The 24,139-nt window shown below is 35.5% G+C and overlaps 1 protein-coding gene across 1 annotated transcript in view; it reads right to left on the bottom strand.

Annotated features, from left to right (window-relative positions):
- Positions 1–24,139, bottom strand: part of ABCA13 (ATP binding cassette subfamily A member 13) — a 169,587-nt gene that overhangs the window by 99,294 nt on the left and 46,154 nt on the right. Inside the window, 11 exon segments of the mRNA XM_039714776.1 lie at positions 1,110–1,273; positions 2,655–2,789; positions 3,825–3,894; positions 4,820–5,149; positions 6,320–6,434; positions 7,266–7,566; positions 9,599–9,775; positions 15,728–15,818; positions 16,435–16,548; positions 21,291–21,430; positions 23,670–23,847. Of these exon segments, the coding sequence (XP_039570710.1) occupies positions 1,110–1,273; positions 2,655–2,789; positions 3,825–3,894; positions 4,820–5,149; positions 6,320–6,434; positions 7,266–7,566; positions 9,599–9,775; positions 15,728–15,818; positions 16,435–16,548; positions 21,291–21,430; positions 23,670–23,847 (1,815 nt within the window).

The following is a 24,139-nucleotide window of genomic DNA, read 5'->3' as shown; positions in this document are numbered from 1 at the left end:
TTTGCTGCAGACAGTTTTAGCATTCACACACAATTTGCTATCAACCACGCGACATGAGGAAATCACAAAGAATGTGAGACAGAAACCACACTAAAACTGGTCAGGCAGAGAAGTTTGTCTTTGTTTTCTGCAGATTATGTGGTGAACCCAGAAGGAAACACTGGAAATCTTCATTTTATATAAGGACCAAACACAATTGTCTTAACAAAATGGAGTTGTTCCAAATTGCAGGAATTTAGACAAAACGCATACAAATAGTTTTTTCCACGAGTGTTTAAAAGGAACCTCAAGACATTTTGAAGCCTGCTCCAATCCAGGAGACACCTGAACAACTGCTGAGTTGTTCAGCTTCTTCACCTATGCTACAAACAACTGGATCATTTCTAAGATAATTGTAACTCCCAAAAAAGCACAACAAGCCATCACGTTGCTCTAAGGCCCAAGATGGAATACAGGTGAAAGTAACTTACTCCTTCATTTCCAAAACCTAAACTAAATGTGGGAACACCCTTAAAGGGACTGGGGAGAGGGAAAAAGGCAAAAAAAAAAAAATCTGAATTAATTGTAAGCAAGTGAGCATACATAGAAGAGCAGTGAAATTGGAGGCTGATAAAAAATTAGTGACAATAAGAGCTTTCTAGACAAAAGGCTAAGAAGCAGAGACAGAAAGAACAGTGATTATCAAAGAGGAAGATAAGTAACAGAAGGGAAAGAAATGAACAAAGTTAATTTTTCCACTGAAACAAGAAGAAAATTTTTTAAAAGTTAATAAAGCCCAACATGTTTCAGATTCAGGAAGAGTATGAAAGGATTCAGTGAATTCCAAAAGATCCAAACAAAGCAAGGGGGCAATACACTGGGACAGGATGAACCCAAGAGATACTTATTTTACATCTTTCAAAGAGTTTTCTTAAATATTTCTGTACAATAGTTTCCACTGCATGAATCAATCATTACAGGGGGTAGCAAAATGTAACAGTTACAATATAATATTCATAGTATATACTACATAATGAAAGAGAGAAAGAGATAAGATATAAACATAAAATAGAGGACCAAGCCCTGACAAAAGTAGATTGAATATGACTAGCCCACCATTCAGAAAAAACCCTATTGTTCAAATTCTATTAATACAAACCTTTTTCTTGGAAGTTTTCATTGAAGAAAAATATATTAGAATTCAGATAATCTCTCTTGCTTCTCTCTGTACACAGGTTCTTCCAGTAGGAAACAGTAAAGGGAAAGTACCACTGGTTCTTCAATCCAAATTTTCCTATGTTAGAATTGTGACATAAACTGTTGAAAAACTTATAGTCATTTTGCATCTGACTGTACACTAAAAATGTCCTATTATTGCTTACAATGTGTTGGTTAGACCATTTAATTAGACCAAATACTTTTCTCTACTTAAAAATGTTAATAAAGCGCAAAAAAAAAGTCATTTGGTCATAAAACCAGGTCCTTCCATAAAATAATCAAGTCTCAGTGATGCTTTACCCTGTCTCCAAATCAGCTTCAAAGTGTAACAGAATCATAGACCTTACAATCTTATAACCCACCGGGAAGAAGATGGACGAAATAGCCTGCCAAGACAAAGAGCCTATTTTTTTAATTATAAAAATAGTTCATTACACCACTTCTTCCATTAATATCTGCAAAATGCAAACAAATCAGCCGCCAAAAGAAACACTTATTGTGGCACACAAACAAAAAGGACAAAAACGTAGTCATGTATAAAAGCTAATCTTTGGCAGTGCCTGATCTTTTCAGGCATTACTTACCCATCACACACTCACTCTGGAGTGTCATTATGTTGACACTGAAGGACAAGTGTCAATTGATAATAAAGTTTTTTAAATTCAGTTGCATATTCCACCCACCCCTATCTTTCAAGGCAAAATAAAATTTAATTTCATTAAAAAAGAAATACAAAGTAGCCAAAAGAAAAAGCGACATATGCAAATCAGAGGAAAGGTAAATCATCAGAGGAAAGGTAAAACATACAGTGAGGCATGAGGCCAGGATTAAAAATACATTAAACAACTCAGTAAGACTTATAAAACTTGGTTCATGAAAAAATTTAAATAAGCACACCATTACTTTCTGAAGATATACTTGAAAACCAATTTGTTTTCTCTATACACGGGACTGTGGACTGATTGGGAACAAGATACAGTTACTGTGCTGTCTGAAGTTTTTTCGTCTCAAAACATGCTGTTGTGCATGGGTTTCAGCCCAGGTACTGAGAGGAGATTCACCATTTTTCCAAGATGTTTTGCTTCTAGACTAAGCTCTCTTACTGTGAAGATCCAATGAATTCCTAATTCTATCAAATATTTGGCATACCCATCAGCAAACAAAAGATATTTCATGCCTGGCTACAAATTCTAGTCCATGTGTTAGCACTAGTCAGTATTTATGTATTTAGGGAGATGTTGTTTCTCAGTCCCTAAAGAAAGTCAGACAGTTTTGTACAACAGAACCATAACTCATAAAAATACATATTTTTTTATTTGCATAAAACCAAGAAAGACAATGCCACAATAAGTGTTTTCTATGGCGACTGAATGTTTATATTGTGAAGATATTAATGGATGAATAATATTAAATAACTTCTTCAAAAACATAAGATAAGAACAAGCCCATGATCTTACCAGGAATAATATTGCTGAAATACCAGCCACATACAAAATATAAAATAGAGTCAAAGAACATCATCCAGCACATCCATCCAAAGGTCATGTATCCTCCTTGTGCCGTTGACTGGTGCACATTATCCCACTGAATTCCTGGTAGTAATAATAATGATTTTTTTAAAGGTCAAAGCTAGATCAGTGCAGCATTAAAGATCACAACACATCAACACCGCACATTTCTGGACATTTAAGCACTGGCACACGACAAACTATAGTTAATAACAATAATCCTAATGAACACAAGAAAATTTCTATGCCTCTACAAGTCTGTGTATAGAACAGCAGGTGACACTGCTGCTGGGAAAATGTAGGGAAGATGTTTTAGAAAGGGTTGTTTATGAAGTTTAAGCTGGCCCTTAATTTGGCAAAAGAAAAAGAACTACAACACTGACAAAATGAATCAGGCTTTAAGCCACTCTGCTAATATAAAGACAAGGATTACACAAAGTTTAATGCCATTTCTATAATGCTAAATCTGAAGATTTAAATCTGTGAATTCTAACTAAGAAGCATTGTGTACATTGACTGCATTTAGAAGTAAACATGAATGAACTCACTGAATAATTGCTTCATAAAATTATTACATTGCAGAAAACACGAAAGGAAAAAAGAAGGCACAAACACCAGTGCTACAGAAAGCTACCATACTGCTAAATGGAAAACAAAAGTAACAAAGTTGTAAATTTATTAATAATATTGCATTTTTTAAACTGAAAATGCCACTTTGTTTGCAGTACAGTGGATCATTATATTTCTTCTACAATTCTTTTTCCACAATTGTCAAGGAAAGTGGTTTCTCCCAAAACACATTTTGCCCTTCCTTCAGTAAAACAAGACATTTTCATGAAGTGTCTGGTGGGAAATTTAAGTAATATATTCTGCAATTGTCTCTTCTACTCTTACAAACTGTTGTACCATTATGACACTTTTTCAATAGTTTGAAACATCCAATGTCATGAATATTGTTCTTGCCATAATAGTAAAAAAATTGTTACATCTATTAATATATCTGAACTTGATCCAGCTTATTAATTTATTAGAGATTTTTCAGAACAGATTGAAAAACATTTCCAGCTGTAGCTTTTGAAATAATAATTACAAAGCTTTTCTCCTAACCAAAGACCTTACCTATTTCTTGGCCCTCAAAATATGTAATGAAAAATATTCCTTGCCCAAAGGCGGTTGTAGAAAGAAGACACTACAACATCAGAGGAGAAAAAGTATGTGAACATCAAATAAAAACATGCTGTTAACAAGTTCCATGAAATAAAATATACTGTGATACTAAAATCAAGCACAAACTAAATAGACATTTTTTTCCTCCACATGGGCCAATGGTTGCTATTTCATTTTATGTTTTAACCATACTCCCCCACAAACCTTCGCAGTATTTGTTCCACCTAACAGAGCTCCACTAACCTAGTTACTAATACTGGAAAGTGTTATTTCATCTGACCAACTGACACTGAAAAAAATGAGCATTTTTTAACAGTGTATGTATTATTCCACCAGCCTAATTTAGTGAGTTGTCCTGAAATAGTGAAGCCATAATGTGTGAAATATATTTTGTTCATATGATGGTGATACTTCATGTCACATTCAGGGATATGGTATTTTAGCACAGTACAAAGACATAAAACAGGCTATGGAATACATAGAACAGGAAAGGACCTGAAAGAACCTACACCAAAGAAGCACATACCTCATATTATATGGTTGGACAAATTTCTGATCTATTCTCCAATTACATTAACAGAAAATTAATCACTATTTTTTTTCCAAATAAATAATGACTTTGAGAAGTGGCATGTCATCAGCTGATCTTGAAAATACACTAACGTTAAAAATATTTTGAAGTCAAGACATTAAGAGAACTCATGAGTATGAGGAATGCAACTTCCTGATATTTTCTGTAGATATACAAAATTACCCTGGCACATTATTTTTCCTTCCTTTCTATCTCTAAATATTTTCTTGGTTGAAGATTTATTATTGTGATTTATTTCCTATAGTCACAAAAGCAAACACGGGAAAAAATAAATACATTATGCTCTGAAGTTTTGAAACTATAGAAATTCACAGCATAGCTGGAGGAGGAAAATTAGAAAAGAATAAATATTTACCATTATAATCTGGTTGGTGAAACTCAGCTGGTTCTGCAAGACCAACAAAACTATGTAGGGTAAAAAGCTGATCATATAGACAAGGCTGGCACACAGAGCTGCTGTATCGGCACTGCTGAAAAACACTCCCAAAAAATAGCTTAACATGATGACTGTAACTCCAAATTCCAGGAGAAAAAGGAAGATAAGGAAACCATTGCTATAAGCAAAGATACCACTTGCTTTTAAAATGATGGCCAGAGCACAGCTGCTTACTGTGAGCACAATGACATTCTCCAAAAACCAAGCAAAGAAATGAATGGCTGGATACACACCCATTGTCTTCATATACTGCAAGACAGCAGAGCAAAGAGAATTAAAGTCAGGAAACAAACTTGCTTTTCTTTTTTCTTTTTTAAACAAAAAAGGATGTTATCTTTCCCTTAAATTTCTTGTTTCTTTGCTCTTGTGCTGTGCTCTCTCCTGGATCAGACAGATTGAGCAGGGCAGTCTCTGAGATCAACACACATGAGCACAAGGAATCACCATGCTCAGCAAAATTCTCTTTTGCATAGGGTTTCAAAAGCAGAGGTCAGACTACTGGTTGTTCCAGATAGGATTTTGCCTTTTCATACTCTAAAAAGTACTGAGAATATACAACAGCAATATATGTACAATTTTTTTTTCTCAGCCTGTTGCTCTTCTGAAAGAGGCATACAGTTTGTAACCTTTATGTATTACCAGGCAAATAATAATTTAGCCAGGTATGAAGTACATCCCTCTTTTTCTAAAAATATGCTTTTGGATACAAGCTAATAAAGCCTTTGAAGCAGTACTCATAAAATCATCAAAATTAATATTAAGTTGATTTAATATTTTGAAGCATTAAAAAAGCTTACCTTACAACAGAAAGATTAGAGAAATTAGATAATTCCTTAATAATTCCCCAAATTAAAAATTTTACTCAAGCAGTAATTCTGCTGATACAGTGAAATTAGTGTAATTCTTTAAAAAAGTGTATTTATCCCTATAGAAAATGTATCACAAGGACCCTGTCCTTCCAAATGCTTAACACCTGGGAAGACTAGCTGTTGATAGAACCAAATAATTGTCTTTTTTTTTTTTTTTTGGTATGCAATTTCCCTTTTATTTCTGATAATTACACAGTTCATAATAAATTCTTAACTAATTTTAGGTAGTTTGATCATTACAGACTACATAGAGCAAAATATTAAATAATCCAAAACAAAAATCATTCTAATCAAAAGGCCTTCCCAAATAACACTTTCCAGCTTCAACTTTTGCTTGTTGCTTTTTGTGTCATGGACAATATTTGCATACTGATGCTCAGATAATGTTTTGAAACTGAGTTGGCAGCAAGAACTAGAGTCTAGTGCCCAGAGGAAACAAGTGAAAACAAAGCCATCTGGATTACGAGTACTTAAAAGTACCTCACAACTTTTGTATTGCAGCGCACCTAAATTAACACATTTTCTTTTCAGACGTTAATCTACCTCTTACCTCTTCAAGATGAATTTCTCTTTCATAAACCAGCTTGCGAACCATACCAGCAACTGAAACCATCCATGTTAACATCATCATGAGAGGGAAAAAAAACCCTATGTTGTTCAAGAATCTATGAAAGAGCAAATATGAAGAGTTGTCAGTCCACAAAGGTAAACTGTTTTCTGCAGAATATTCATAGGTTAATATTGGAACTGTTCTCAAAATAAGATCTGACATGAACAATGAGATTTATTCCTGATCTGATTAGAATTACTTATTTTTTATGTAACAAGCTAAATGTATGTACTAGTACAATATTATTATACTAATTTTATATATTATAGTATTTTAAACCATACAGCTGATATAATTACTCTTTAGGGCTCCATTCAACGTCAAACAAAATTCAGATTTTTATTGATGGCAAAGTAATATATTTGGACAACAAAGAATAATATGCCCCAGTGAATTTTCACTCCACTTTAACAAATTTATTACCACTGACTAATTTTAAAATCTGACTAATAGTTGGGATGTTTTGATGTTTTACAAAGAACAACCCTACACTTTTGCTTCATCAACTTTACCCTTCAAGGGACCAATTTACAGTTTGTGTACAGGACAACTAAGGATTTTAAAAGGGATCTCTTACAATAATTTAAGTTAATTGAACACTATGTTGACATAGCCTCTGTCCAGCAGACAACTCCAAATTATGGCTGCAAACATTTTGTAGGGGGTTGTTTGCCAGACCAACATTGTATAACATGTTATGTTAAACACAGCTGTTGGGCAATATTTGCTCTGCTGTAATACATCTTGTATTGGATGTACTTGTTTAAGCCTGTGTAGAGATATACATTCACTCACTGATAAGTGGGAACGTAATAGGATGCCAAGTTCTTTAGTACTAATTTAACAAGGAAAATACATCAAATTAAAAAGCTGAAATTTTACTTACAGATCACTGGTATGACAAGGGTAAGGCATGGCTTGCACTTGAATTGCTGTTTCTGAGGTGTCTGTCCCAGTCTGTGCTGAAATAATTGCCCTTTCAATCATATCTTGAAGAGGAATAAAGACATGGTTGTATTTAAACCCATCAGCTGGCAGCTTGTGGGGATGGGATTTCCATGTTGGATTTTTAATCAAATCTGTTCTCATGCTGTAGAGAACACTGGTTCTAATTGTATATGAAATGCGTCTTGGAAGGAGATTGCTGGAATCTTGCTTCTTGTCCTCTGGTGTACTGAAGATGATACCTGGCATAAGAAAGGAAGCTTCATAACTAAGCTTATATAATTTATGCTATTTCCATAGCTAACTCATTGCTAATTACCACATGATATAGGATGCATTAATCTGTCAAGGCAGGCCTCCAAACTTTCTTGATCCCAAGCCCAAAAATGGCAAGTTTCAGAGACACATTTTTCACGTTCATGAATATGAAATGTAAAAGATGATTCACATGATAAATGGGTTCGTAAAAATCATATTTATCTGAGGTGATTTGTCTTTTCTTGAGCTGTAGTTTTCTCTTTGCATCCACATTTAGTTCTTTTTGGGGGACTGATATCAGTTCCACAGTAAAAGCAGCAGCCATAAAATTTGTGCATCAAAGCATCAACATAAGTAGATGACAAAGTAAACAGCACCAAGCCACTAAAATATATTCTGATATTAATCTTTAAGTCAGTTCCAGAAGGTCTAGTTTAGAACAGCAGAATTTGCATTTGTTTTCTCTAGCTCTCTATAAAGGAAAAGAAACCCCAACCAAACAGATGAAAGCTTAACATGTAGCTGTAAAGATGAAGCCAAATACATGAAACTGCTTGTGTTCTCTTTTTGTGTGATCCAGACCTTTTAGGACTTCCAGACAAATTCTAAATGTTGCCCTTTTCTTCCCTGGGAAAAGGGAGAGATATCTTACCTACCAGCTGGTTCTCTGAAAGATAATAAAATACAGAATACTTTACTGCAAACCCGATTTCTTTCAACTGGTCAATCTCATTTTTCCATTTACACAAAGAGTTGATTTTCTAAGAAATTCCATGAAGCTATGAAGACTCTGAAGACCACAAAAAAAGAAAGGAAAATTCTATTCCAGTTTAACATCTTTCTATGGAAAGGAATGTATGCCTACATCAGAGCATGTAACATTGACATGTTGGACACATTATGTTCCTTAGAACACCATCTTCTTGTTCTCTAATAATGTGAGGAGATAATAAGGCCAGAGTACTGAAAAATACTCATACAAAATGTCTTTACTTATATTAGCATATGACCCTTCCCTAGGTAAGTGGAACAAAAACACAGCTATTACTTGGTAATTCAGTTTTCTGAGGGCCAAGACTTATCTGTCCATTTCTTTCCTTAAAGAGACAAACAGTTTGCCTTCTCTGAAGTACTCCTGAGCAATTCTCCTTGTCTCAAGGTATAGCCTGTTTGCTTCATATTGATAAAGGGTGGCAATTGCCAGGGTACTGGAGATCACAAAACAAGCATAAGATTCCAGACTGAACAGTTTCCTTCTTTACAAGTGCTTTCTCATGTCTTCTGTTATATGCTTACAGTCATTAGGGGGATTAAAAAAAGACAGAGGGAAAATGTTGTGGAATACTTTATATAGGCTTAAGGGGGCCTCTCTTTTGGAAGCACTACATGCAATCTACAGCACTTTCCGCAAGACAAGCACATTTGTTAATGGAAAATATTCTTGCCTTTTAAAATCTTTTATAAAATTAATTGAGTCTCAGCAATAAGCATATAATGCAGGAAAAAGAGAAAAAGTGTAATCCCAAGGAAGAAAATAAATTCCTTAAGAACTTATTCACTCTGAATAAATAAACTAATTTCTCTGAGGGGTTGGTTTAAAAGTAAATCTTAACAAATGCCCTTCCTTTCCTCCTTTTTGTAAAGTCCAGAATATAAAAAATAAATTTTGAAAGGATGTAAACAAGACGACCTTGCCATCTTGTTAAGTTTCCTCAGTATTCCACATTTTTTTATCTTTTTCTTCTTTATATATTTATGACAACTCCTTTGAACATTTTGATAGAAATAAGAGACTCCAAGGATTCATTCATTCAGCCATTCCACAGTTAGAACAGTATAATTAGTCTTTCCAGCTTACGTTACAGCATTTAAATGTGCTTTATGTTGACTGTATTATATGTGATTTAATGCACGCTTCGAAACTGTGTAACCTTTACCTACCTTATCAATAAACACAGACAACAAATAGAAAGTCTGAAATTTTCTGTAAAAATACATTTTACATAAGGGACTTACTAGCCAAAAGATTGTTTTCCTGCATGAGTTCATGAGCCTTCTCCTCCAATTTCTCTATAGAGTCAAAAGGCTGGAAACGGTCCAGTAACACACAGGAAGATATATTTACAACCAGCTGTGTCAACAGGTCAATCTGTTTACTTGCTGAGCTGTTAAGCATCTTGTTCGTCATAGTTTCTAAGATGAGGAAACAAATAGGACTTGCTTAGTTTTAATGATCAGAACAGAAAGGTATGTTGTCACTTGCGCATCATATGAGACTAAATCCTCATTGCATTAAAAAAAAAAAAAAGTAGTTTAAAAGACACAGAAATTTTAGTGTGAACTTGTGGAAATGCAGTTCATGTTTCAGTGTCTTTTACAAGCCCTCAGCTGCTCTTTCCTTCAATTTCAGAGGAATAAAAATGTAACAAATTCTAGCAGAATTACAGAAAGAGCCCACACCCTTGAACCTTTTCTGATGTTTCTATAAACAGAAAGGTATGTTGTCACTTGCGCATCCTATGAGACTAAATCCTCATTGCATAAAAAAAAAAAAAAAAAAAAAAAAAAAGTAGTTTAAAAGACACAGAAATTTTAGTGTGAACTTGTGGAAATGCAGTTCATGTTTCAGCGTCTTTTGCAAGCCCTCAGCTGCTCTTTCCTTCAATTTCAGAGGAATAAAAATGTAACAAATTCTAGCAGAATTACAGAAAGAGCCCACACCCTTGAACCTTTTCTGATGTTTCTGTAAGTACTCCCACAAATACAAGGGAATTACTGTATTTCAGATATCATAAAAGATATTAATCTCTCATTTAGCAACATATTAACCAGTTCTTTTCTCCTTGATACTGTGAATATTTCAAGAACCGTGTTAAATAGAGCATAAGCATTTTGACAGGAGTCCTACATTTAAAAGAATCTGAAAAAGTCTAATAATCTCTTCATTTCTACTTTATCTATGGATCCAGGAGGAACACATACTTCAATCAAAACCTGGTTTCTTAAAAAACTCAACCTTTGGAGGAATTCAGATCTTCATCCATTGGTAGAGAATGTAGGGAAAATGCTATATGCTTATGTTTGAGAGAATAATCAGAAGGACAGCATGAGCTAGAAACATGCTATCTAGATTTAATAAAAACACCTGAATTTCTCAGGTACTAAACAATGCTATAAAACATTCCACACAATTTCCCATCTGAAATTTTTCAACACTCACTTGAAGATACAATCTTTAAAAAAGGAGAGGAGGTGACCTCCTGTGATAAGAGTGGTGACTGACAAATCCTGGATCGTAGACATTACTCAGCATCAGCACAGGAAACATTACAATAGGAAGGCAGATAAGTGGGAAATGTATGAAGCAGTCTGAAGAAGAAGCATGATTAACAGTGAGAAGGGTAAAGTGCACAAGGAGAAAAAGCAGAGGAACTGACAGTCTAGAATTCAAAAGATAGGCAAACAATGACAGGGTGAATTCATAGGTTGAGAGAAACTATAACAGAAGAAGATAATAAAGATAATAAATGTATTATTTATGGCTATCCTTGAAGAGGACAATAAAGGAAACACCCATGCTGCCCCTTTTTTTCACAACATTAGAGAGAAGAGAATATTCCTAACATTAAGCCTGGATGTATATATTCGTATACGTTTTTGTATATGTGTATGTAATTATACATAGCCCTATATGCATTATTCTGTACGAAGACAGGCTGAGAGGGTTTGTTACTCAACGTGGAGGAAAGAAAGTTCCAGACAGACTTTATAGCACCTTCCAGATTTTATTGTGGCCTGAAGGGGGCCTACAAAAAGGCTGGGAACAGACTTTTTGCAAGGGCATCTACCGGTGGGACAAGAGGAAATGGCTTTAAACTGTAAGAGAGTAGGTTTAGATTGGAACAGGTTGCCCAGAGAAGCTGTGAATGCCCCAAGCCTTGGAAGTGTTCAAGGCAAGGCTGGATGGGGCTCTGAGCAACCTGGTCTAGCATAAGGTGACCCCGTGGCAGAAGGATTAGAATTGTATCATCCTTAAGGTCCCCTCTTATTGAAAGCATTCCGTCATTGACTGATAGATAGACCTTAATTTGAAATCAATACTTAGCTAAGAAAAGCTTCTCTCATGAGTTAAATTGTTGAATATTTTAGCATAAGAAGTAACATTTATATTGCTGTTGGCTTGGAGTGTGGTATACCTAAATATTTCTGGAAAAAAATATTGTCTTAATGTGCATGAACTTCTATACTCCATCATAGAAACAACATATATATATAAAATGCAATCTACATGAACGTTTTAAAATCAAGACCTATAGAGTTGATTACCTTGCTTTTTCCTATTTATAAATGTAGCAATTATGAATAAAAAGTTTGGTAAATCAATGTTCACTATTATCTTCATATTTCATTAAAAATAATGTCAGCCCTCATCTTCCACTCAACTTGTTTAACCTATCATTAAGTAACTGGGAGGAAATACAAATGGTTTATGTAAAACCATTGGTAGAAGTGGTGTTTAAGTAAAAATAAAAAGTTGCTGGAAGAATAAATTAGAATAAATCAGGAATAAATAAATTTAGGTCAGAAATTAGAAGAAAGTTTCTAGGTATCGGAAGATTTGGGTTGGTGGCACAGTTTTCAGTGATGGCACTACAGCTATTTGTTTCCTGCCTTATAAATACACACAACACTATATCATTACAATGAGGGCAGCAGAAGGGTTGCACAAAGGAAAGCTGCTTGTTTTGGTATTTTTTTTTATTGTCCTGGCTGTTATACACATGGTCACATATAGCCCTCTGTAAGGAGAGCCCTTGATAGTGAAAAAAGAAAATTCATATCTGGAAGAAATCACAGAAGAAGGACAAAAGAGAGACCCAGCAAGCAAGAATTTAAAAGAGGAGCTTGCAGCACAAATGCCACCCAGTGCCTCCTGAAGGTTTGTAAGGATTGTGCCCAGCAAGGAGCTCACAAGTTCTAGTGGGTCAGGGTTTACACAAGATCAGTAGGAAATTATTCCAAGTTGCTGGGCTGCAAAGCAAGCATAGAGGAAAACAATTGCTTTGCCTACACACACAGCAACTTAGAAAGTAAAGGGATTAAAAACAAAACCACAAGCTTTTTAGCCCTCAGCCTAAATATTTACCTTGCCACACCTGAGTAAATATGACACAGTAATCCTGCTAAACAGTTTTAGAAATTGATAACTTTGTCAGGTATTGAGACATGATGATTTTATAGAGACATTGGAAGAGTTCTACATCTATTCACTTTGTCTATGACACTTTACAGCAGGAGTAGCACAGAAGAAACCATCACTAAGTCTGTTAACATTTTTTATATTATTGTAGAGAAATAAAGAAAAATACAAAGACAAGCACCTTGTATTTGAGGATAATTAAAAGTAATCTGTATGAGAGTGCAGATGTGATAAAAGAAGATATTTGCTTTGGTTAGAAGACAATCACAGAGATCAGGAGATTTTAGAAAGCTGGAGCTTTGGATGAAAATGAAAAAGATTGTGAGTAGTAAAACCATTAACATGGATATATTCAAGGCTTTAATTGGATACAAGCAAGGTAATTATAGGACTGAACAGCTGATGCAATATAAGATGAAATATAAAATGAAATTTTAAAAAAACAAACATAAGAACAGGTTTATAGTTAAGTTACACATGATTATGGTCCAATAAAATAAACAAAAAGTACACAAGCTAAGACAAAAATAAGAGTGCATATCATTTTTCAAGAAGTAAAACAACCAACTGAATCTATACAAAGAAGCATAATAAATGCAGAGGAGTGCTCTGGTGCTTTGGAGAGATCAGTTTCACAGAGGCATAAATGCTCTTGTGATCTATAGACCCTTTTGATTTCCAGTTTTTATATGATGCGAATTTTACCAACTGTATTCCCTTAAAATAAAGAAATCCTAGTTTCACAAGCCACTCAAGCCATATTTTGTCTTGACCATCCAAACTATTAATCGTTTATTACATATTATTAAATGTCCTAGGTTCTGTTAAAAAGCTATAGCTTGAGAAACACAGGTACAGATTTCTTTGATGTTGTCTGCATCAGTGAAGATGGATCTGATAATTCCAGATGTCATGATATCTATTTAATGGAATATTGTTTGTCCATAACCCATCATGTTGCTCTCAGTGTTAGGTCCACACAAACGAAATCCAGCTATTACTCAACTAATAGATTGAGATAGCTCTGTTCCCAGCACACCCTGAAGCTTAAGAGACTTGCTCTTTTCTCCATCCTATCTTTCCAGCATTGTGATTTTGTGGGCTTGGTTTTTAGCTGTATTATGATCCATCTTCACCTTGAGGGGTGAGCTGAGCCCATCTCAAACTAGTCAACAGTTTCCTGGTCAAGAAAATCATCTGCAGAGAAAGCAGTTTCAAATCTGAGTCCCTTGCTTAGGGATGACACCAAGTCCAGATTCGTTCCAGTTTGAATTCCAGATGCCATTTGCCATTTTCCTTACTGAAAGCATGCACAGGAAGTCCTAGTCTTCAAAGAAAGCCTTCAAACTAAGGCCGATTTCAACTCAATCTCACAACCCGTCTGCTAAAGAAAAGCCACACCAGCTCACACCAACTGTGACTGCACCAGCTCAGGGCAGTAGTACAAGACTGAGAGCACACTTCATTTACAAGCTCTCAGGAGCCGCTGTGGATTTTGTCCATCTCCTGCCTAGAGCCAGATTCTGAGAACCAATAAAATTGTATTTCAGGTACATTTATTTATTTTAGCTGTAATCTTAATTCTTTGTCTGCAAAGCAGACTTAATGACTTACATTTATGTAAAGTCAATTTTTTAAAATCAATGAGGGTCACAAAGTTCCTCTGTGGGGGCACCTGAGAGCCCATCACTGCCCTCCTGCAGAAAGCAACTTGAACAGACTTCTGTTTGGCTCATAATTAGCCTAACAAGCACTGACCTGAAACCATACAGATCTGTCCTTTCTACCACAATCCTCCTCTGGGAACTACTCTGCACCCTTTGTCCATGATGTGACACTATCTGTTATTGAATTTTATCCCATTTTTGTCTCCTCAAAATCATGAGCTTTTCTTACATGACATTGGAATCTGCTTCAGTACAGAGTTTTCCTTCTGGCACATGCTGGCGAGCATTTTAATGATCGTACACCTACCTTACTAAAAGCTGAACACACTGAATTTTTTTTTCAGTTATCAAATTCTTGTAAAATCATTAAGGAACATAAATTTACAGCATAATCCTTTTTATTCTCCTACTTAAATTCTTGAATATCCCAAATTAGTCAAAATAATAATTCCCTTGCTCCTCCATTAAGAACCATCCCCCCTGGGCTATCTCTCTAACCCTGGAGGCTCTCTGTTTGACTGCCAGGGGTCACTACCAATGCAGAGAGGGACTTGCCCAGGGGGAGGCTGCCAGGCAGACCAATGAATCAGGGTCACTCCTTTCCCACCAGAGCTGCTGGCACTGGGCCTGGTCCTGCTCCAGGCTGCAGCTCCCACTGTTTCACACCTGGTTGCGGACCTGGGCCCACAGTGCTTCCCATGGGGTGCTGTTCTGCCCTCAGCATCATCCCCATGGCCCCACTGGGCTATCCCAGGGCTGGGACTGACCTAAGTTTCTTCCTATTGACAGTGTAGCTCCCTGGTTGTAACCCTGTCTCAGGCTTTTCTGAGGCTCAAGGACACCCCACAGAACTGATTCTGAATAAATGGAAAACATAAATACAGAGAGGTTTTGATCAAACACTGCATCCAATCTCATTTTCTATTTATTTCCTTCAAAATTTACTACAAAACTATACTTCTGCCGAATGGAAATGTGGCTACAAGGTTTATATCTCACTTCACTCCTTTTAAGTATGGATGATATGTTTGAGACTCTCCCATGACACTTTTTCACTTCTGACTTGTTACCAATATTGTTTCAGTATTTGAAATTCAAATTATCCAGTCACTCAAAAGAAAACAGACAATTACATTTGAGACTAACTCAAGAGGGTAAAGTCTCTTATTACTTTACTTAAGTATCACTGAGGTAAGTAAAATACTAAATTTCAACTAAATGTAGTTCTCAGTTGAAGTCTAACATGACTAACCATTACATGTACTTTCATATACGCACCGTATGCTTGCATTTTTTTAAGAAGTTTTTCCATGTTGATATCCAAATTACTTTCTATGAAATGTTGTACAAAATTATTTTGTAGTGCTTCCTGAAATGAAAAGTGATAGATGTTACATCAGGTTTATCTTCTCTACGAAAATACAAAATATACATATGTATTGATGTTCAATTCCATTACCAAGATTTCCTGCATGACTGCAGAAGTCATTTAGCTTCTCCATGTCTTTCCCTCTTAACAGGTTAACACCACACATTGCAAATAAATGGCAGGGGTGCAGGGAAGAGATTTAGGAAAGGTGACAGAAGAAGGCACAAATATGTATAATGGACAAACTCCAGTAAGAAGAATGCTTTTCTTTTATAGTCCATATTTCACTCATCAGTTTTTTTTCATCAGTTTCACATCTTTCTGGCAAACACAAGCAATGGACAAACAAGTACCAACACCATTTTATTTTCCCTGCTGTTCAGTGATACTGGAACGATACTGGAGATAGTGAGGCAACATTTCTTTTAGGTATTTTCATGTCAGAAGTTTCTCAGCATCAGTCTTTAGGTTCATAACATTAAGCTAATCTGCCTCTTTTTCAGCTTGTTTTAAATCTGAAGTCAGATATATGGGTGGTTTTGCATGTATAGAAGAAATACTGTCTAGATCAAACAGCAAAAAGTTGGAAAATTGAAAGATCTCACAGTTCACCAACCTGCAGTCGTGAGACTGTGAGGACATTTCCACTGGTTTTGAAAACCTCAGACATCCTAAGCCATGTCTCAGAATAACTCTTCAAGTTTTCCACAAAACCAAAAGTGAAATTAGCCTGGGAAAAAAATACATGGAAACAATTTAAGTGAAATTTGTGCACAGTAGATTTTAAGAAACAGAAAAAACTGCCATGCTTTTGATCTTGTGCAACTCCTTTGCATTCTGTTTTGATAGTCGACAGTAAGTATATCAGTTTTCTTTTTTTTACCTAAGAAATTAAACATATTTTTTTCTATACCAAGCAAATCAAAGTTTTCCTGTGCTCTGTATATTTCCCATCTAAAGTATCAATAAAGATCTCTTTATTTTACAGTGTCTCTTTCATAGAGAGAATCATGGGTGTGCTTGAGAAAGACAGAAAAATAAATATAGTTGGGACATATTCAAAAGAAAGGCTCTCAGTTGTGGGTCTCTTATTCAAACTAGTTTGACTGAGTACGTAATAAAACTGAAATTTGGAAGCACAGTTTGGACAATAAATATAACTGATCAATCAGCCTCTTTCAAAATACTCTCACAGGGAAAAACTTGAGTAAAGCAAACCATTTTCTCTCCCAGTCAAACACAGGTTACAATTTCTCTCTTAGTAAACAACCAGCAATTTTTTCCCAGCCTGTTTTAAACAGATCATAAGTATACTCAAGACTAGAAAATATTGCAGTATCTTTTGTTTAAATTGGTGTTATCAGTCACAGAAGTGCATTTAAGAACAAGCCAGCATAGTTGTTATGATAAAAATTGTGACATTTTCCAGCAAAGAGTGTCTGCAGTGAGTTGTAAACTCCAATTTAGTACCAAGCATTTTGGAATAATTCCTGTTGAAAGTATACCATTTCTACCATAGTATCTTAAGTGCCTTTTTCAAAATCTCACTTTCAGCACAACATGAGAAGAAAATTTCTGGTGGCTCTTTCTTCCTCTTTGTAACACAGAGCACCCTAAGGAGACCTTGCATGTAATTTTGTTTCCCTGAAAAACATTATGCATTTAACTTCTATGAGAATCGCTAGTCCACTTTAAAGAATGATCATTCATAAGAATTAAAGACAAAGCGATTCTAAATGTTAAACTAAATCCTGCTGTCAAGTAGACTAAATAAGTTCTTCTGACCAGAAGTAACACAGAAACCTCATGGATAGAAACCCCCAGACCAGGCACGATGGTGACAGGATCAAGGAGACCAGGAAGGCTGCAAGGGTGGCAAACAGGTAGTCTGGGAGATTGCTTTCCCCAGAACAGAGCAACTACAGTTCACACCAGAACAAAGGGGGATTCTCGGAGTTTCTGAAGTCGAGATGACCCTGAGGTGTTGTTAGAAAGTCTCCTTTTCGCAGCCCAGCGGTCGAAGGAGGAGTCGGGATTCCTTGGCTCTGGTTTTCAAGGTTGTTTATTTTCTCTTATCTAATACATTCTCTTCCTGACCCACTGAGGTCTATCTGGCAGGTCAGTTCATGGCACACTGACCGCCCTTGGGTGGGGTGGTGTCAACATTTTATACTAAGAACTACGTGTACTTTATTTACAATAATTTTCCAATACCTATCAGCTATGTTAGACAGTCTGTCTCTAAACCAATCTAAAAGTGCCACCATTAGAGAGAAGATGGAGGCTAAGAAGGAGAAGGAAGAAGGACATTGCATGCTCAAATTCCTCCATCTTGCCTCCTGAACCCCCGTTCTAAAAACCCCAAAATTCTACCTTTTCACCCTGTTAGTGACAAACTAGCTATTATTCTACTTAAACTCTCGTGGCTTGTAAATCTTCACACAAAGTTGGTAATTTTCGCCATGGATTAAAATCAAAGGCCTAGGTGTCTTTGACTCCGTGCCAAGGTCTCTGAGTCTTCTGCCAGGGTCTCGAGCCATCAAGGGCAGTCAGAGAAAAGTCCTGGGTTCTGACAGGAGATCAAACTTTCAGACACCACTAGAAACTATTATACCAAGCAGCTTGTAAGATCTGTGCTCAGTAGAGCTTAGTGCTTCCTGACTTGATTCTGAACAGCACAAAGGAATAATAATAATAATTTAAAAAATAAATTTAAAAAAAGGAATTTGTTTAAAAGTAGTTTTGCTTTATCATTCATTCATTCATGACCGTAGGCATTTGGGAAGTTCTTGTGTCAGAAACCTTCCCCACGCAGAACACTTTGGAGAATCTGTCTCTTATCGAAGCACCAGTAAAAAATAAAGTCCTATAACTTAATGAAGTGAATGATAAGTAGTTCCCAGGAAAAGATAATATCAAGCCAAGAATTTCAAACTTACTCAAGGATTAAATAGCTAAACTACGCACTGTAGTGTAACCTCCTGATTAAAATTCCCTTATTATGAGGGAAGTGGAAAATAACAAATACAAAATTATTTATAAAGATGCTACTAATGCAGACTAATAATTCTGAAATCTAAGTTTTTTTATACTAATAATAAATTACAATAAAGAGTAGTAGTAAATAGAGAATGGAAATAACTACAGCTGGGAGATAAAAACATAGAGTGTTAAAATAGAAGGTGCCACAGTCTGAAGTGGAAGAACAAGCAAGCGAGGAAGAAGAAGTGGTTGATGCAGAACTCACCACAGGCACAATAAATACCTGCACAATAAATACAATAAAAAACTTAGTTGTGAAAGCAAAGATCAAAGACATCACACGAGGCCTTTGAACTCCTGGATGCCAGTTGGCACTGAAGTGTTTTACCCTCCGTCATCACCACAGCCTCTTTCTGTGACTCTCACCACCACACTCCACACAATAGAATTGCTGCCTTCTCTGAAACTCAAACCCAGTAACCTCACATTTTATCAAAGAATGGTCAATTACATGCCCTCAAATTTAATAGCCCATGCGGAAAACTTAGAGAATATGTCAGAGCATACAAACATCATCAAAGCTGTAATCTGTTACTTTTTTCTTCTAGTAAATAGATGGCATGTGACTACACAATCTAAAGGAAACTAGAACTTCTCCAATTTCAGTAGGACATGAGGCTTGTAAGGTTGGAGTTTAGTAGCAACATTTGAGACACTGGGGACAGTAGTTTGCTTTTAAACTTTGTGTTCAAGCAAGAGCTGAGAGATTTCTGTAATAGAAAAAAGAAAATTTCCTACTACTTTCATATTTACACATAAACAGATACCCATTCATAACTGCTTGTTACATTTACGGGACTGGGAATACGGGCAAGAGTGTATTTACAGAGATTTCTGAATAAGCTGATGGAACTGTGAATATATAAGTAGAGAATATATAAGTATATCATATACATATATATTAGAATATATAAGTAAATAATATATAAGCCTGAGAATATATAAGTAGACTGAGAGTTTCTACCGCAATCTTTGTATCATTTCAGAGCACTAAATCCCACCACCAAAGAAACAACCAATCAACCAACAAACCCAAAACACTGACCCACAAGTTAGCTTCTTTCTGAACTGTGTTACTGAGTCCAGATTTCACTAAAAGATCTGTGGGGAATATACTTTATGTGAAGATATTCATCTTTCCTACAGATATTTTTTAGAATTGAGGTTTGGTGTATTAATTGGCAAAATAATGTGGAAATGTTTTAAGTATTATATTCTAAATGTCATCGCAACATAGACTATAAGTTCAAAAATATATTAAATATTTGTCATTTTTACAGCTCTTTCTTTATAGAATTTCCATCTAGAAACATGAAGAACAACTTTATTTTTAACTGACTAGAAATTTTGAGTTAATTATACTGTACTCCAGAGCAATAAATAATGTTCCCCAAATTAAGTTATTTTACAGCAAAACATGAGATCACTCAATCCTTTTTTCCAATTCAGAACAGAAACTATAAAGTTATATAATATCTGCTATCTACAGAGGGAGTTTTGGCTTAGATTTTTACTATATTTTTAGAACAGAAATCATAATACCACAAAGTTTTCAATTTACAGAGAATATAGTTACCATCACATTTAAAGTTATTGTGGTCTTTTTGTGTGCCACTTACAAGCAGCAATTACTTTTTTCCAGATTTCCACTCTTGAAATAACTAATATTGCAGGTTAAAAGTAATATATTTAGAAGATCAATGCAAAATTTGCAGAGAAATGTAAAACAAGTCATAAACCCTTCTCTTGCAGAAGTGCCTCTAAGCTAGGCATGCAGAAACATGTCATTGTCAATAATCCCACTCAAGACAGAGCACCAACCATAGCAGAACTGCAGAGATAGCAAAACTTTTGAATACCATCATCAGCATCCACACATACAGCACCTCAGTTATTACTGGTCACTCAACTACTGGTGTTAGAAAGAATCAGTAAGGATGAACTACAGATTACATAATTTTTTTTCTTTTCAATTCAGTTCAGTGACTCTATAAGAACAGGCTTTTTTTCCCTGGGGCCATCCCTTCCCACAGGTCTTTATGCAGCCCCATTACAGTTCCCATGACAAGAAAATGTAAAAGGCAAAAGTTTTCCTAGAATATGTGCACCCTATACCTCAATTCAGCATGATTCACATGACACTTCTGCGAACGTGTTCTTTTTAATCTCTCTATACATGCTTTAAAGGATTTTGAGCAAAATTCTGCTTTTCACACTGAGTTTGAACCACTGTAACAAGTAGGATAAAAGTTAAGAGAAGCATTAAGTTTAAAGTGGGAAACAGGTGAGGGCTCAGGGGGCAGGCTGGATCTATTTTTCTGAAAGGCAATTATCCAGTTGCTTCTGCCTACTCTGAAAGAAGTGGATGTTTAAAACAAATTGCAAAGACAAAATCAATACACAGAAATAGTGACATTTTTTGATACTCACCTTCTCCATCACCAGGTCAATCATGCTGATGTTTGAATTGTACAGTATCTTCCCATGTAATAAAGGTTTCAGGAAAGTCCACAGCAAAGCCCCATTAGGAGCCTGCAAAATCTCTTGATAGAGCTTCAAGCAAAAAGGAGCTGCAAAAACAAAGACAGATTCACATTTAAGATGGACAACACAGGTGAGATTGAAATTTTTTTATTCAAATAAAAGCTTGAGTCTTATTTTAGAGTCTACCACAGCACCATGCCAAAAACTGTTACCAGAGTTTTTATAACAACACCATGCAACTGCCACATTAAGCAATCATTAGAGGTTCCTATAAAAATTGTTTAACAGTGTTGAGGAAACAGAACTCTAAACACTGAATAGGAAAAAAATCAGAATCTACAGAGTTCCTCACATTTCTGAAAAGCAGTCTGTATGAATTCTATCTGTCCTAAGTGTTTCATTAGTGCATTTTATAGCAGAAGGACACATGCAAAACCGTTGCCCACACAAGTGAATTCAGAGGGAAAAGTCACCTTAAAACAGAAAAAAAAAATTCCTTCCACACCCTTCATTGTTTGGCAGCTTTGGATTCCTATATAAGAAAGCAGTAGAAATATACAAAATCCTTCAGAAACACAGAGTTTTCTTTTTGTATAATCTTAAAAGAACCTACCAAAAAAACAGGTAAAAAGTTTTCAGGACACTTAACTTCTTGATTTGAAAAATCTAATCAATTGTCTTTTCTATTCCTTAATAGAAAATACATATTCGTACATCACATGGGGCAACTAATGCATTAATTAGGGTGTATATCCTTCAGAACTAGGACCTAAGGAATAGTTTCCAAGATAACCCATTGCATTTGTACTCATGTAAAGGCAAAGATCTATAAGAAGCATCTAGATTTTTATGCCCAACTCATGGTTTTGGAGGTTTTATTATTTATTACAAGTGCTTTCAAAATATCCTGTTTCTAGTGCTCTGAAAAAATATTAAATTATATCATTAACTCCTCAAGGAAGACAAATCTTTTTACATAATGGAAAATTAGGCCAAAACCATTTAAACTCCTGACAAAAGTTAAAGAAAAAAGTGTCAGAAATGTTTCATCAAGAATGTTTCTTTTAATCAAGAGTTCTTTGCCCAAATTTTTACTTCCTTGAACAAAATAATCATTAGTAAGCATGATCCTTGCTAAACAACAGCAGAGAATTAAGAGGCTAGAAGTTGGCCAGACATAAATGTCAATAGACTAAGGACACAGAAGACTTGCTGATCTGGGTTTGCTGTGATCTTCAGAAAGTGATTAGGAAGTATTTGGTATACACAAAATACATAAAAGTTAATCGCTGTGAAGCAGCATAAATCAAGTTTCTGTGGCGTCAGGTTTTTTTCTTAATTTTCATTTCCATTGTTCCATATACAAATTTTTAAAACATGGACAACAGTATTAATTCACTCATGGAAATGTTGGAACTAACTGATGCCTTAAATATTGCAGAGTCCCATGGTAAAAAGGCCTCACAGCACAGCAGAATTCTGACAGCTTGAAAAAAAATAAAGATCAAGAAACAGTGCTTCTGGCCTAAACAGCTTTTAAAGAGACTAAGTTCCAAACAATCTGTCTAATCATCCATACAGCTGACTTCATTCTTCCAACAGGAAAGAAAAGCAGAGCTGCCTGGTTACCACTACATCCCACACGTCAGTGAAAAGGCCAAAGCAGAGCCCTGGCTCCCTCCCAAGGGTCCCAGCCCAGCCAGGAGCAATTTCTGCCTGTAGAAACCAATAGATGACAGAGGCTTCCCTAGTGACACTCTATCACTGTATTCTTCTCTTGCACAGGGCCACCTGAGGCACTAACAAGGTTATTAACCATATTAAAATTAATCAGGGTAAGTCAAATGTGTACTGAGGAAAGGGAGCAAAGGTGAAATGAGAGCAAAGGGATTTTTCTGAGCACTTGACAAACAGAATAGGAATATAAACCATTAAAATACTCATTCTATCCAGCAGGTTTGTATATTTTACTGCTCAATAATACCACACCTTTGTGTTCACCAAAGAAAGGTAAGCAGCAATAAATTCTCAATCTTGTATCTCAAAGATATGTTTTTAATACCAAGTGCTTTAAAAATGTTAATAAAAATGTCTCAAACACAGGAATATTCTTATTTATTATTTGCAGAGATAGAAAAAACAGAATCTCTTCTGTGCCACCCACGATTATCTCATAGACACTTAACTTCTATTGATCAACACTTGGTGCTCAAGATGACTGTGTCAACTGAGATGTCAGTGGGCATATAAACATTTCCATTTAAGTGGAAAAAACTACTCTTAAGTCTGAGTTCATACTGCAACTTGTCAGATGTTTTTTCTTACTTGAGTCTTCAGGAATGCCATATTTTGCCATATTTTCCTCCAAAAGTCCCATGATTCTGGGCATGTCTATGAACAGGTTTGCATTGCTGAGAAATGAAGATTCTTCTTTACATACTGCTTTGATTACAGATTCCAGGGATCCAACAGCTGAACTTCTAAACTGCCCACCCTGCAAAAACTAGAACAAATGAACAAAAATACAGATGAATCAAAGTTGCTTTAAGTAGCCTCAGAGAGTAGCCCTGGTGTTCTGTCAATATTGATATCAAAGGAGATTGACAAAATTAGACTGTTGAAACAGCTTATTTGGATGAGGGCCTTCTATGTTCATTTCTATTCTTCTGATCACCACTATTATGGGGAAAGGTAATGTAGTTTTAATTGTCAGGATACTCAATGAAAGCATAATGTACCAAACTGAAACTGGAAAAATACTGTGTAGCAGTTAGGCAGGAAAGGACTAAAAATAT

The sequence above is a fragment of the Passer montanus genome, unplaced genomic scaffold (assembly GCF_014805655.1).
Source record: "Passer montanus isolate IOZ18808 unplaced genomic scaffold, ASM1480565v1 scaffold31, whole genome shotgun sequence".
In the NCBI taxonomy this organism is placed as follows: Eukaryota; Metazoa; Chordata; class Aves; order Passeriformes; family Passeridae; genus Passer; species Passer montanus.
The sequence above is the reverse complement of the archived record's forward strand: the minus strand, read 5'-3'. Positions and strand labels throughout refer to the sequence as shown.